Source organism: Haliotis asinina, chromosome 6 (genome assembly GCF_037392515.1).
Source record: "Haliotis asinina isolate JCU_RB_2024 chromosome 6, JCU_Hal_asi_v2, whole genome shotgun sequence".
NCBI classification, from domain to species: domain Eukaryota; kingdom Metazoa; phylum Mollusca; class Gastropoda; order Lepetellida; family Haliotidae; genus Haliotis; species Haliotis asinina.
In genome coordinates this window covers 25443953-25459319 of record NC_090285.1, presented here as the reverse complement: position 1 = coordinate 25459319, position 15367 = coordinate 25443953, and the positions used below count along the sequence as shown (strand labels likewise).

The 15367-nt window shown below is 39.9% G+C and overlaps 1 protein-coding gene and 1 pseudogene across 2 annotated transcripts; one reads left to right on the top strand and one right to left on the bottom strand.

Annotated features, from left to right (window-relative positions):
• Nucleotides 1-1047: 1047 nt before the first annotated feature.
• LOC137287764 (betaine--homocysteine S-methyltransferase 1-like) lies at nt 1048-6398 on the bottom strand (annotated as a pseudogene).
• A 5467-nt stretch (nt 6399-11865) lies between these two features.
• Nucleotides 11866-14162, top strand: LOC137287660 (uncharacterized). 2 transcript variants are annotated; one of them, XM_067820042.1, is made up of 4 exons: nt 11866-12166; nt 13055-13123; nt 13294-13392; nt 13958-14162. In XM_067820042.1, exons 1-4 carry the CDS (start codon nt 12060-12062, stop codon nt 13980-13982), a joined length of 300 nt encoding a protein of 99 aa, XP_067676143.1. In that variant the 5' UTR covers nt 11866-12059; the 3' UTR covers nt 13983-14162. The 2 variants fall into 2 exon arrangements, with proteins under 2 accessions (XP_067676143.1, XP_067676142.1); XM_067820041.1 differs by having other exon boundaries at nt 13291-13392.
• The last annotated feature ends 1205 nt before the right edge of the window (nt 14163-15367 follow it).

Sequence of the window (15367 nt, the reverse complement as noted above, 5' to 3'; positions counted from 1 at the left end):
GAGCTAATCTTCGGTGTACCGCAGGGATCAGTTCTAGGTCCGATTCTGTTCACGATTTACACGTCACCTCTCGGAGATGTTGTTCGAAAATATAATCTGCAATTCCATCTGTATGCAGATGATACGCAACTGTACATAGGTTTCAGACCTCGAAATAGACCATCGATTAAATTCTCCTTTGCTTCGTTATCTCAGTGTGTTGCTGATATCCGTGAATGGACAGCTGTAAACTTTCTCAAACTACATGATCACAAGACTGAGCTTCTCATCATCAGCCCAAAATCCAATTTGAAAAATTTGACACTGCCTGGTTTTAAAATTGGTGATGCTGTCATAAAACCAAAACAGAAAGTTCGCAATCTGGGGGGTATTCAGGACTCAGTTCTTTGTCTTGATGATCACATTAGTCAAATCTGCAAACAAGCGTATTTCCATATCAGAAACATTGCTCTCATAAGGAAGTACATAAACAAGCATGTGACTGCATCACCCGTCCATGCCTACGTACTATCCCGTCTGGATTACTGCAACGCCCTCTTGGTTGGTCTACCTTAACACCAAATTACAAGGTTGCAGCGAGTTCAAAATGTTGCTGAGAGAGTTGATCGTTCTCTGCGTTCTGGTAGTGCCAAACTGCTAGTCGTGCCACGTACAAGGACAAAGACATTTGGAGACAGATGTTTCGTAAAGGCAGGGACAGTTCTGTGGAATAACATCCCACTGGACATGAGAAGTGTTGAGAACATTTGTTCTTTCAAGAGAGTGCTGAAAACGTTCTTACTCAGGCAGCACTATTTCTCTGAGTGACAGCACCTTGTCAGATGCATACAAAAAGCGCCTTTGAGCAGGACTATCTGGATATTGGCGCTATACAAATCCATATATTATTATTATTATATTACTGCTGACAAAAGCACAAAAATGGCGAATGGCAAATGTCTATCAGTATCCCAGAAACTAGCATCGAAAACAAATGTTTACAATGTAATCCAATGTAAGCAAGCAACAGAACAACAAACAAACAACAACACGCACTTTTTAAAAAATCTACTCATTATTACAGATAACTGTCTCCTTCAAGCTCTGCTGGTAGTATGAGTTGAATGAAGCGTTCTGGCCAAACACATAATGCTGCGACATGTCTGGGGAGTATCTGCTGGCGGGCGGGTGACGCCCGTATCCTTCCGCGACTGTTCGCATAAAACTGGCACTATTTCCGCAACATAGTCCCACGTATTGCACCCCCAAATCAAAAGCAGCCTTGGTGAATTCGGCAATTTGAGTGCGACTGCACAGCTGGGCTGACAGATTGTTGGTGAAGGCCCGTGTACCTAGACAAGGGGTAGCAATAAATAATGTTTATATAGCATTTTACATCGGTATTAATACCCAAACATTACCCATGGTATTGCATCAACATGGTATCCTAATATTTCAGTTATATTGCATTTGACTATATGCTATACAAGACATAAAGAATAACTTGTTCTTTTTAAATAGTGAAAAATTATGAGTTCCATCATATATTGGCTGAATCGACAAGAGGTTTGTGACCCCAAGAAACCCCAAACATTTGCTATTACACAAATGTAAAGATGTCATACTGAATCAGTTAATTTGGGATTGAGAGCCCCTTTAAATGAATGTCAGTATCTTGACTTTCAGCTAATTACATTAGGCTGGAAGTCACGGAGTTGGTGTATATTTTATGTTTTGTTACAGAAACCATGGTAAATGTATAAATGTGTAATTTCGCGACAGTCATTTCTTAGCGCACTGTAGCCATACGTGGTGTCCCAGAGCGTCCTGGAGTCACGTGATCAATGATCAGCAATATGCAGCTCGTACTCTATTTGCAGCTTTGGTCATCAGATACCAACTTGTGTCCAGCAGGATGTGTAATTCAACAGCTGTACATGGAACAATGGTGAAATGAAAGCGGGTATAGTACCGGTTTCTGGGTCCTTCAGAGATTGCATCCGCCGTGGTTCGGTAGGTGACGGGCACGGCAGCAATTGGACCCTGGTAAGCAAATAATGTTTCGAGTGAGTCAGAGAGTTTGAAAGCATGTCAATAATATTGCTATATGATATTGGTATAGCCCATATGATATCAAAGTTTGAAGGGACATCTTAACGGCTTCTGTGAGCAGTATGATTTAACCACGAAATCCAGCTTAGGTCGGCAATGATGGTGACTGGACTTTTGTAATCAGTTAACGTCAACACGGGAAACATTCGTGAGGGTTGCATGGGAAAATGACAAAGGTCAGTTTCTACACCTTGGCTTATCAACACTCGGATGTCCTACACATTAACCCTACGACCCCCAAGCACCCACCTTGCAAGCCCTCCTCACTTCCTTCATCAGGGCCATGGTCGTCCTCGGGCCCTGTGACAGTTTAACCCCACCACGGCAGCCCCTGCCTCCTCGAGTCTGCGACACGCCTCCGCCATGGGGACACCGTCATGCGTAGTGTCCACCGTCTGCGGTGCCAGGGTGACGACGGCAGGCATACCTAAGAATAAAGAGCGTTAACATCGCACCACAGTTACAGCAAGCGTGTATAAAGTACATTCGCATTCAAGGAAACCATCGAGCGATGATGAGCAGATGGAACATCTAAAGTGACACGTGACGTTTCGTCCATTTCTCTAGTGTTATGTAAGCCCTTTATAAGAATCCGGCGCCACTAATTAAGGATAATAGTTAGGAAATATTAATGATTATGTGAGATGAGAAGACACCGCTTTAATTAGACTGAGTAACCCAGCGTGACAATTGACACGAAACATAGGCTCACGTCTTCGGCTCTGACATGATGATTACCTGTGTAGGAGGAACAAACCCACGTGTTGCAGGTGTGAGATGTTTGCCACAGGTCTTCATTTGGCAGATCAATAATCATTTAAACGGGGCGTGTCTAGGACCCTGTTGTCTACAAATCCGCGCACGGGGTGCGGCTTGGTCCCAAAGATACCGTATATGCATTAGCTTCAATCTGTAAGGGTCACCAGCTCGTTACAACTGTGGTCACCTACCTTGTCCGTATTTCTTTATAGATTCCAAAGCAATCTCAGCTTCGCCCAGATCACTGAATGTTTCAGCAACAATAAAATCGCCGCCATATTGTCGCGTCCACTCAATTTGCTCCTGAAAACAACAATCAGTTGTCAATCTAAGACCTAAAAAACCAAACAAACACAAAACAAACAAACAACAAAAAACAATCGTGAACTAGCAGCAGACACCGGTTCCGCAGCTTGATTATACTCAGATGAACAAAACATTACCAGAACTGGGATGCGACCAGAACTATACACACGTGAACCTACAGCTCTAAAGCAAGAGGTCGATGTGCTCCTTCCACATCAGCATGGATCGAATCAGATGCTCATCTCTCGAATGGGTTAGTGAGTAATGAATGACCGAGCACGTCAGTAAGGTAAATAAACTCTTGCTTGCAGTTTGAATAATAAAGCAAGACGTTAGTTTAAGGAATGTTCATGCATTGGTTAAATATATTACGCTAGAGACTAATCAGTGTGCTTACTCCTTATATTTGCTGTGAAAAAGCTGCAACCCACTGCACGTGTTTAAGTAGGAATCTGACTCTTGGCCTGAGGGATTTAAACATCGCATCACCAAACAAGTTACACAATATAACCACCAACTGGTTATTAACAGATCCCTTCCACGACTGAGTGATATAACCTCCCTATTTTACCTCAGATGATGGAAGCCATCATTGAATGGGATGAAATCCCTTGCCAAGCTACGGATATCTATATGAGGAACCATCTAGCACAGTAAATTGTCGTAAGAACCTTATCAACTCTGTATAATCCACCTCATAAATCTGTCTGAACGCGGTAATAACAATTTTTGTGTTACAGACAGTCATACATAATACAAATGGTAATGACATTCAAACGGCGGAGATAATTCGACTTAGCTTGGCAGTTTCGTGCACATGTCTTATTGGGTAGTACATCTTGTCTGAAAACACTCTTACGGGAAAGAGTAAGTGAGTGAATCAGTGAATCTGATTTTACGCCGCTCTTAGCTATATTCCAGCAATATCTCGGCGGGGGACACCAGAAATGAGCTTCACACATTGCAACCATGTGGGAATCCAACCCGGGTCTTCGGGTGATCGAACGCTATAACCACTATGTCATTAAGAACCAACGATAGTGGATTAATACGCAGGTTAGTAATGGTTAGACACCCCGCGGCAAAGAATGCGTGCGTTCTCCTGAATGAACAGTTCTGAATGTTTCCTGTGAACTCGCCTTAAACATTGCCTCTGTTTTTTCAATTGAGTCTCTATTGTCTTTCACGTAGACGGTGGTGTTGCAGATGTTTCCAGCCATCAGCGTCCCCGTCTCGTCGGCAACGTCACGTGCTATCTTCAGGGCTTCATGGTTGAGTTTCTCTATGAGATGTTCCTTCCCAATGAGACGGAGCTTCTCACGGTGGCCATAATACTGAAGTATATAAGGGTAAAGTGTGGCGAGCAAGTGTTACCCAAGCACCGAGACTATCCTACCACAATAAGCAATAAGCACAAAGACAAAGCTGTTACCGTGAATGCAAGAACAACATCACTTCCAGCGTGGACAAACTCTTCGTGCATGTTCCGGACAAGATTGGGATGTTCCAGCACAACTTCCGGTACGAAACATCCGGCTTTGAGGTAGCCTCTTCTCTCGAACTCAAACACATAGCCCTCTGCGACCAGCACGTTCCCTCCATCAGACAACCGCTCTACTAATCCTAAACAGAAGCAAACAATATCACGGGTGATTTACAACGTTGTTCCTGCTAAGTCCATCTCACGAGTTATTTACAACGTTGTTCCTGCTAAGTCTATCTCACGAGTTATTTACAATGGTATTCCTGCTAAGTCCATCTCACGGGTGATTTACAACGTTGTTCCCGCTAAGTACATTTTTAATAAGACTTTTTGGCTAATGGGATACTGGATCATACTACCACGAACTGTACATATTCAGACTGGAATCGGCAACAATTAGGTAGATCGATGCTCGTGATGTTGATCTTTCGACTGTCAGGTTCAGACTCGATGTACAGATTTACAGACAGAATATTGCTGAGTGCTGCGTTAAACTAGAAACAGTGAGTGAGTGAGTTTAGTTTTACGCTGCACTCAGCAATATTCCAGCTATATGGCGGCGGTCTGTAAATAATCGAGTCTGGACCAGACAATCCAATGATCAACAACATGAGCATCGATTTGCGTAATTGGGAACCGATGACGTGTCAACCAAGCCAGCGAGCCTGACCACCCGATCCCGTTAGTCGCCTTTTACGACAAGCATAGTCGCCATTTATGGCAAGCATGGGTTGCTGAAGGCCTATTCTACCCCCGGACCTTCACGGGTCAAACTAGAAACAAGTAGGTTTCCTACGACAGGTCTCTATATTTCCGAAACTTATTTACCAATATGATAACGGATGAGTTGTATTACCTTTCATTTTTATATAAAACGAAAATGGACAAAACGAATGAACCACAATGTCCAGGTATATCTTTCTTGTGTACACTACACAGGCATGTTTGTATGTGTGCATATGCGCGCTCGTGTTTGTGTAAAGAAAGACGCCACATTCAATTAGACAAGTAACCTTGATTCATATATCTTTATAAAAGTTTGAAATTATGTAAGTTTACAAAAGTTTGAACTTTGCTTCATTTCATCGTGATTATTTCAGAGGTTTTCAAAAAGAAAGAAGTGTGTGTGAAGAAGCTCGTGAAGCGCTGTACGAGAGGAAGTGAAACATATTTGAGAAGTCACTACCTAAACCTCAATACTGTGAGAACTGGAAAAAGATGTCATACTGATACGGAGCATTCTAAAAGTGAGTACAGAGCTGTAGTTGATGTCCTCACGCTAGAGAACACCAACACAAACAGAATCCACTACCACACTCAGTGAATATAGCTAGTTTCGAATTTCGAAGTCTCGCTTGCGGGGAAAACAATTTGCCAACGATTTACTCAAGGCTACTATGGGAGGTCAAAGGGTTTTGAGAACTTTCCTTGTCAACAGTGTACACCACTTCCGGTTATCGCAATATCAATACTGTTTGTTGCGAGGTGTTGCAACTTTCACAGGCATCACATGAATGATCATTATGCAATACCACTTGCGGCAGAGCTGTTAGGTACTGACTTCTCAAAACTTCTGGACCTCCCCTCGTAGATTATAGAGGTCTATGGCAAGGATGACTAAAGAGGACCCGCGTGGAAAAGATCGTTTAAGTGAGACTCCTGTCAGAACGTTCCTGGACAAAAGCAAGTGAATTAAACATACAAAGTATGAAACTAGAAACGTGTCAGTGTTGTAGACCAACCTACCTTGGGCCGGCATTGTGTTGTGCCTTGTGATTAGGAAGACGGGTTATATACAAGTCAGTGCTCATTATGCAACTCTGGATTTGAGGCACATATAACCTCTCTACAACGACCCTGACCTGCAAGGGTCACTGATTACAAAAATGTAAATGTATAATTCCGTTTTTGTTCAATAGCAGCTGCTGCACCACGTGCACACCCTCATCAAATATAGAAAAGCAAGAAAAAAACAAGCATTGAAATATTTAGGAGTTTTCTGACAATGTGAGTCAGAGTTGAGAAAAGCAGGTTATTGCGCCGTACCGTGTGCCCTTCAAACCAGCTGTAAACACCTTTCATAACATGATTTAATGTTAGTTTCACATATCTCATACTGGCTCACGCTTTGAAACTGAACGAAAATTAGAACATTCCCTGAAGATAAAGATAATTTATCATCTTTAAAAAATCCACTTCTACGGACACCAGTTCTTTATTTGTTGTTTAACATCAGTTATTTCAAACATTAAACTTCTCATTATCTTTGCTCTCAGCACCATGGACATCATCATTCTGGGGGCAGAAATGGACCATGAAGTCCCCCAGAGGCAGTGACGACTGCCGAGAAGAACTCCATGGACAGAAGTGGACCCAGGAGGGAGGGAGGGAGGGAGGACGAGTGCCACCAAGCCGACAGAGGACCAGGGAGGCAAGTGTTTCAATCTTTTCATGTTCACCATGACGTCATGTGCCCGTTACAACTTGCATTTCAGGATACAATTTTTTCCATAATTCTGTATACATGTCTATACATACTTTTGGCATTCATTACCTATGTAATCAATATCAATGATTTCAAACATGAACTTATTCTTTATATATACAATTAGGACCATGGACATCATCATCCTGGGGGGCAAAAATGGACCGTGAAGTGGACCCAGGAGGGAGGGACGAAGGACCACTGCCACGAAGTTGACAGAGGACCATAAAGGCAAGTAGACATCAATTAACATCAGTTTTGGCGGCTCATGGCCTAGGTCTACAGTTCCAGCATGATAATGCTCGGCCGCATACCGCGATGTTGACACGAAATGTCCTTCAAAACGCTGTAATCAACGTCAAGGACTGGCCATCGAGGTCCCCTTAATCCAATACAGCACGTTTGGGATGCACTTGGGAGAAGGCTTCGTGGTCTTAGAAACCAACTTCATAATTTGCAGGAACTGCCTTGCAAGAGCAATGGCGGAGAATCCCTAGCCACCTGTTCACAAGCATCAAGCAGTCGATGAGAAGACTGTGTTTGGCAGTGGTGAATGCTCGGGACGGCCATACACAATATCGAACTGAGAAATTTCGAAGTTTTATTCTTGTGACTTGACATTCTGTATACCCATGTTTTGCAACTTTAATAGTGATAAGGTATCAGTAAGTAGCAACTTAGTGGCAACAAAAATCGCAAGAGGTTGAAGTAAAAGTGATCTTTGTTTTTATAGTCCGCGCTAGTGGAGTTCAAGTCACCTCCGTTTCTGTACATTCGTACATGAGAAAGTCATTCCAGGACTTGAGGTAATATACATAAGACCTATGGCAAGGCAAATCAACAATTAGGTTTGCGTTTAACCAAAGAATGAACATATCAAAACATACCAAAATATGAGTACTACAGTTTACTACATGTAGAATTATCACAACAACAGCAAAAACAAAAAAGGCAAAACAGAAACATTTCACCTCAACTTTATCGCCGGTCTTGATTTATTATTATCGTTCACAGTGAGATATTTCCACGTGCCTAGCCAATATAGAGTTTAGTTGCCATCTTTGTTATCTCAAGCAAACATTTCCCAATGCGATCGTGGTTCTACCTTGCGTAAAAGACGCGTTAAGTTTATTGTGTTGAAAACTTGACATCAAACTATCTGGTGAATAAATATACCTTATCCTTGTCAGATTTTGTACGATGTTCCAAGTTTGACTATCGCATTTCTAAAGTCATGACGGATTGTTCAAAACTATGGGCACACAATTGATGAGCCGCATGATGTCCGTTTTGGCTCAAGCTTATCAACTGCACGTAGATCCGAACATGGGTATATACGTTTTACACATTTATACATTTGGAAACTATTAAAGACAAGCCGCGTGATTGATCACATGAGAACTAAATAAACATACCTTTTTGATATGAGTGGATGGTTTTGTAACATGGTATATGAAATGTAACTAGCATATGTACATATATGTCATTTTACACAGCCACACATTATGAAGCCAGCATAGTAGTTCACTGTGGGACGTCAACGTTAACAGCAGTCCCGAATGTCTCAACTTGCCCGGAAACGACCACAACTAGGATCATGACGTCACCTTCAAGAAAGTCGAGGAGGGGAAAGGATGATGACGATGATTTGGGTGGTGGTAGGTAGCAAAGGAGGTTGCCAAACGTTTGCATTGCATACCTAATGTGTTTACAAGACATTGAAAGCAATGTGTTCTTGATAAAAACCAAGCCTGGTGCTTTCAGAACGTATTTTCAATATCCTTCATTCGATCTTTACTGAACGTCAGATGATAGTCATTGTTAATCATGATCGATCGTAGCGCCATCAAAACATCCCGACACAACTAGCGAGACATTTTATGTGACAACTTTACTAGTGGATCTAAGGAGGATGGGGGCTAAACTTTTATGTAATGACATAAAATGACTAATAACAGCATCATTAGCTAAAATTTATAAATCAACAACCGTTTGACACATACCTTCACCAGATGTTACTACTATTGGTACGCGATCTTTGTTCCACATTTCCAGGTGGCTTGAGCCCCTGGGCAGCAGTCGGCCTCACCATAGGTATTGTGCTGCTAGTGTCTCTTTTGCTGAAACTATTATGTGTTTTCTGTAAAAAGAAGCAGAAGAAAAATGAGGTAGGGATACACGAATATTGTTTATTCAGTATCCATGATGATATATGTATACTTTAATGTGTATTACTGAACTGTACCCTTGACAGCACACGGATACATTCAGACTATTTTGACAGATCTACCTAAATAATTAGAATGTGATCGAGATACATTGTTTCTAAAGTTTTGATATAGCACTTACGATCATTTACAAATACATGTCCAGTACATATCTTATGAAGGATATCTTAGGACGGTTCTGTTTCAGTAACATATGAAGCAAATAATGGTTGAGAATCGAGAGATATTTTGAAAACAAAATATCCTCCATAATATAAATTATTCTGTGTGCTGACAGTAGGTAGGTATACGTATAACTGTGATGGATAATATTGAAAACAACATGTACATGTCCGACCCGTGAAGGTCCCGGGGTGGAATGCTTGTCGTGAGAGGCGACTAACGAGACCCGATGGTCAGGCTCGCTGACTTGGTTGACACATGTCATCGGTTCCCAGTTGAGCAGATAAATGCTCATGTTGTTGACCCCTGAATTGTCTAGTCCAGACCTGATTATTGACAGACCGCCGCCATGCAGCTGGAATATTGCTGCGTGCGGCCTAAAACTAAACTCACCCACTAGTACATGTCCATTTTAATGCGGAGCCATTTGCACCTGAACATATAGGTTTGCTTAGTGTATACCCATTGAAGTAATAACGGTGCATGCTTTAACCTTGTTTACCTGTCATGGATAAGCACATCCGCAAACATACCGCTGCGTCTCTACACATGATCCCACTTCCACGTGTTGTGACCAGAAATGTTATATGTATTTCATTTCAAGTTATATAATACATTTATAATCAAATGTTTGACTAGGTGTTCTGCCATGCCGTGAATCAATACCTAAAAGCATGGAGTACAATCTCATGTGTTCGCTCATGAACTGTGTCTAAAGGAGAGGTACATGAAGTACAGACACTACAAAAATGACTTGGTTTCCAGAAACCTGGAAACCATCCGTAATGTGGGTAATTGCGGAATCCAGTTGGTTTCCATTCCCTGAAACTCACTAACTGAGTTTCCAACTAGATTCCATTTTGGAAATGTGATTTTGGTATTCCTGTAAATGGAAACCAAAATGAAACTAAGTTCGGGGGTTTCTTGTTGGTTTCCATACCTGGAATTTGCAACTCTCAGATCTCACTAAATGGAAACCAACATAAAAGTAGAAAATGTAGTTTCATGTTGGTTTCCATTGCTGTTTTGAACTAAGTAACATAAAATGTGTAATTGTTTACCATCCTGACATCCAGTTGGTATCCATTCAGTAAAACTGGGTGACCTAGTTTCCAAATAGAATCCATAATGGATACTCTAAGCTCCAGTGATGGAAACTGACACGAAGCTATGGTCATGTGTTGGTTTCCATTCCTGACTTAGCTTTCACGAGGTGTTATAATTCAATCTGAATGTGCCTGGGGAAGGAATAGTAGATTCGTATCATTGCTTAGATGAACAAGACAACAAAAGTAAATTGTTGACGCATCATTCTTTGGATATCACAATATTAAATGTGGCTTCAAACTGATGATACAAGAAATATACACTTTTTTCCCTTCACATTCTTGTTTATTCGTAATGTAATGAAGCATCATATTCCAACTACCATGTACACAAACTTCCCAATAACCGTACTAAACATGCAAATGGTGAAAGGACGAATGGCTATAAATGGCCTTTGCCCAGCTATGTGCGCGAGGCACACTTAGTTCTGTTTCTCTAGATTTGGATGAATGGGGCAAGTCCAGGTTTCGGTTGTCTGCTTTGTCAAATTGAGAATCATACGCTTTCTTTATCTGAAAAGAAATAATAAAACAGTGATATCTATATACAAGAATAAAGGTGAGTTGACTCTGCATAGAAACATTGCTCAAACTTTTATTATATATTAATTATAACTTATTGGATCATTGAGTTGTGTATGGGCTTGTATTCCTTTCGGTAAATATATTGTATAAAAATAAATAAAATTAAAGCCACTTTAGCAATAGCAATAGTTCAGATATATATTAATAATTAAAAGGTAAATGATGCAATATATAAAAAACAGGCTATAGACTGCCAACTCCTGGGAATGTGAAAGAGTATAAGCATTTAGGAAGATTAGTATAAGTCATTAAAACAATTATCAGTTCGGTACTTACATGATGCTATTTATGCAGAACATACGTGAATTATACAAGCATTTATAGTTGGCATACTTTGACACTGAGTTGAAATACTTGACAACTAATCAGTGTCAGGTCATTAGTGTGTCGGGGTTCGTGTGTCGGCTTCAATGGGGCAGTCCCCACTTAACAGGCTCCTATTATCAAAATTAGCTAAGCTGTAAAAACAATAGAACTTACCTGAGTCAGGTGTTGACAGACAAAACCGGAAGTAATGAACCGGTAATGCATGGGCACGCGAACTCGTGACATTTTATAAAAGCAACAGTTTTATGTACTGAAGTGGTGGTTTTTAGTCTTTGTCTTAAAATCACATCCAAATTGGGTCAGAGAAGGATTTCGTGCCTGCCAATCGAAAAAGGATCAGGTATTTCTTTTTACCCACAATGCCCCTACGCACGGTTGCCGCCATTTTGTCACTTGATCCCAAGTTGTTTTGAGACGACTATTTTGAAAGCAGTTCTATCCCGGTATGTCCAGTAATGACGACAAGGAAGTCAACACAGTGCAGTATTCCTACGTTTGCCCGTGTTATCTGATTCAAGAGACTGGCAATGAGATTTACAATAGAAGCTTTGGAGATTCGGATACGTGAAAATTTGAGAACAGCAGCAGTCGTCGATCGCAGCGGGAGAAAAGGAACATTGCACGATCTGGTCAGGTACAGTGTTGTTTTCTTGAAATAAGCAATAGCACAGGTTATTCGTAATGTTTAACGTAAATAAGTAACTACTACAATACATATGAAATTTTAGACTTGATGGACGCCGGTAAACAAAGGCGTGTCGAATTCTTAGCAAGAGAGATGTATGGCTTCCTTCACTCAGCACTCGGTTAATTCAAAAACTCAATATTACTGTGATTTGGATCAGCTCACACACGATTAAAATGGTTCAATGTGTTAATGAATGAAAAATCATCTTTGCAAGAAAAAAATAAATCACAAATATCTCTAGTATATTATTGCTTATGTGCTTGTTACGACTCAAAATAACTTCACACGTATTTATAAATGCGAATATTTATTTAAGAAATCCTTTTCATATTGCTTTTGATATTTGCACGTTTGAAAACAATGTAGTCGGGGATAGTGTGTCATTTTGCATTTATAGGTTAGGGATTCTCTGACCAGATTTGGTGCATTGTTTGAGTGAAATTTCAAAATTGAAATTTCACAATGTTTTCAAACTAATATTGAATATTTTTATATTATTGATTTATGAGATAATTTAGATTTGCCATCTGTTGTAAGTAGTGTTATGCTTATCATATCAAGATTTAACGAACTCTGAATGAAGAAATGTGGATTGTGTTAGTCCCACAGAAAAGGTTGCGAAGAGTTTTTGATATAAAGAATATATGGGTATACAATGATGGATTGCCAACCCAAAATAGTATATGAATTTGCTGACCTGGATTCTTTTCATCTAGCATATTCTACACTTTGCAAATTCATATTTATTCTTTTTATTCGACACTTTATTGTTATCAAGAGTGCAATATGACAAGTTCCTGGCTTTTTTAAATCGATGCATTTCTACGTTTCCAGCATAATGGAGGGCAGTGTTGGAAAAACTGAAGAAGGCAGTCAGGACCAACTCATTTTGACATACAAAAGGTATGTATAACCTGAACCGTCCAGTACATAATGTACATACAACATAACCAAATAATGTAAATCTTAGGAATCAGTAAGAATGCATGGCGCATGTCACTATTCTTGTAACCTCCAACTGGAAACATGTTTCACTTATAGTTATGCATCATGCACACGTCTCCTTTCAGAAGCTTTTTGATGGGTTTGGATGAACAAGATGGATCACTTAAGAAGGTGTCGGGAAAGCGGAGGCCCACGGCTTGTACGCAAAGAAAGGCAAAAAGTTCAGAGTAAGTAAATATATTCTAGTCATTTTACATCTTGCAGAGATTAAACATTTTAAGGTAACCTTTAAAATATCAAGTTAATTTGGATTCTTTCTATGTACATTCAAGGAATTTCAAAATGAACACTGTTTAAAATGTGCAATTTATCCTTTGAAAAATACAGCTTAAAAACTTTTAAATATTATGCAGCACATTATGCTGCAGCGTTTGCTTGTGCCCCATATTCATAGCTTGTCTGGATGAATGACTCCACATTACTGGTTAAGAAAACATGTCTTTTCACAATAACGGATAAATCGTAGTTCTATACTCATAATGTGCATTGTAAGTAATTATAACATTCAGGAAATAAATTATGGCTTTCAAAGGCGAATATCTTCATGTCTCTGCACTCTATCATATATCAATAAGCTGTTCTGCTCAGTTTATACTTTTTGATCTCTTCGCTTATCGGACATGGGGTTCAGTGTATTCCACCTCAAGCAATGTTTGACCGTTTTCTTTTCTCTAGCCATGGATATCGTAGACAAATGCTTGTTTGTACTGATAGTTTGTTTCTAAATTTCAGAAGCTGGAAAGGAGGAAGGCTGTGAAACGATTGACTGGCCGGAGGAGAAGAAGCACACAGTTCTTCCTCTCTTGGGGAAAGAGCTAACATTTTTCAAACTAGGAAGCTAAGTGATATGGGCTGGTCTACAGTGTGTTTAAGAAAAATATTCTGTACTCACTGCTAATTATTCCCTTGCTTTTATTTCATTTACTAACTTGAATAGTCCCCATATTATTTGTTTACAAACATATTGTTGAATATAATAAACTTTTAATGAATTTATGTTTTATTCTGTTGTTTGTCATCCTGAAGCCTTTTACCATTATGCAATTGTATAAAATACCTGATTTGCTACATGTGAGACATGAAACAACATCTTTTCCGGAGGACCGGGTAAAGGGCCCACACGAGCAAGTTTCAGTTCATGGAAACTAGGTATTAAACTAGGTTGGAAACTACAACACGGAAACCAGGTTGAAACCTACAATAAACTCATACATGGAAACCAGGTTGAAACCTGCAATAAACTCATACCTGGAAACCAGGTTAAAACCTACAATAAACTCATACATGGAAACCAGGTTGAAACCTGCAATAAACTCATACCTGGAAACCAGGTTGAAACTTACAATAAACTCATACATGGAAACCAGGTTGAAACCTACAATAAACTCATACATGGAAACCAACTGGATCCCGCTTGGAGGAGTGGGTAATGAAACGAACTGGAAACCATCCTGAAATGGTGCAGTTTCAGTTGCATGGAAACCACAATGAAACTATAGGAAACTCCCTGGAAACCAACTGGAAATGTTGGTTTCCATGACGTTTCCTTTCGGTTTCAGTGTTCCGGAAACCAGCTTATTTTTGCTGTGAGAGAGTATTTGTATGAATGAAAGACCTTTGTAAAGCCCATTAAGTGTCCTTGATAAAGAAGATACACATAAATGATATTATTATCATTGTTATCAACGATTCTACCTATATGAAACGGCCTTCAATATAAGTGTTATGCTAGATTGTATGGACAATGCAATGCAGGAGATTACTACATGAGAATTGTGGATTTTTTGCCATATACCCATGGACCTCAATCGTCCTCATAAGTATTAGTTTCGGGAGCTAAAGTTTGGTGGCCACGGACACAGGAACAAATAAGCATAAAAGAGGAAGGTACGGCAAGTTTGACGTAATAACTGTCTTTGAAGATCGTCATTTAGACAGTCTGACATTCTATCAGGCTACAGCATTTTACCCATTTTAAAATAATCTAAAATTAGTGTTAATGTCAATAAGACAATACACAAGAAAGCAATATCGATTCGGTACGTGAAGCTTGAATCCCATAATTTGGTAATATTGATATCTGAGGATATAAAAGACACATATAATTTTATGCGAATATTACAATTAATATTTTTAGAACGT

Excerpts from the sequence above, each read along its gene's own strand:
- LOC137287660 (XM_067820041.1), top strand. The coding sequence starts at position 12,060 with ATGAGATTTACAATAGAAGCTTTGGAGATTCGGATACGTGAAAATTTG. Across the intron at positions 12,167-13,054 it reads ACATTGCACGATCTGGTCAG|CATAATGGAGGGCAGTGTTG; the intron begins GTACAGTGTTGT and ends CTACGTTTCCAG. Across the intron at positions 13,393-13,957 it reads AGAAAGGCAAAAAGTTCAGA|AAGCTGGAAAGGAGGAAGGC; the intron begins GTAAGTAAATAT and ends TCTAAATTTCAG.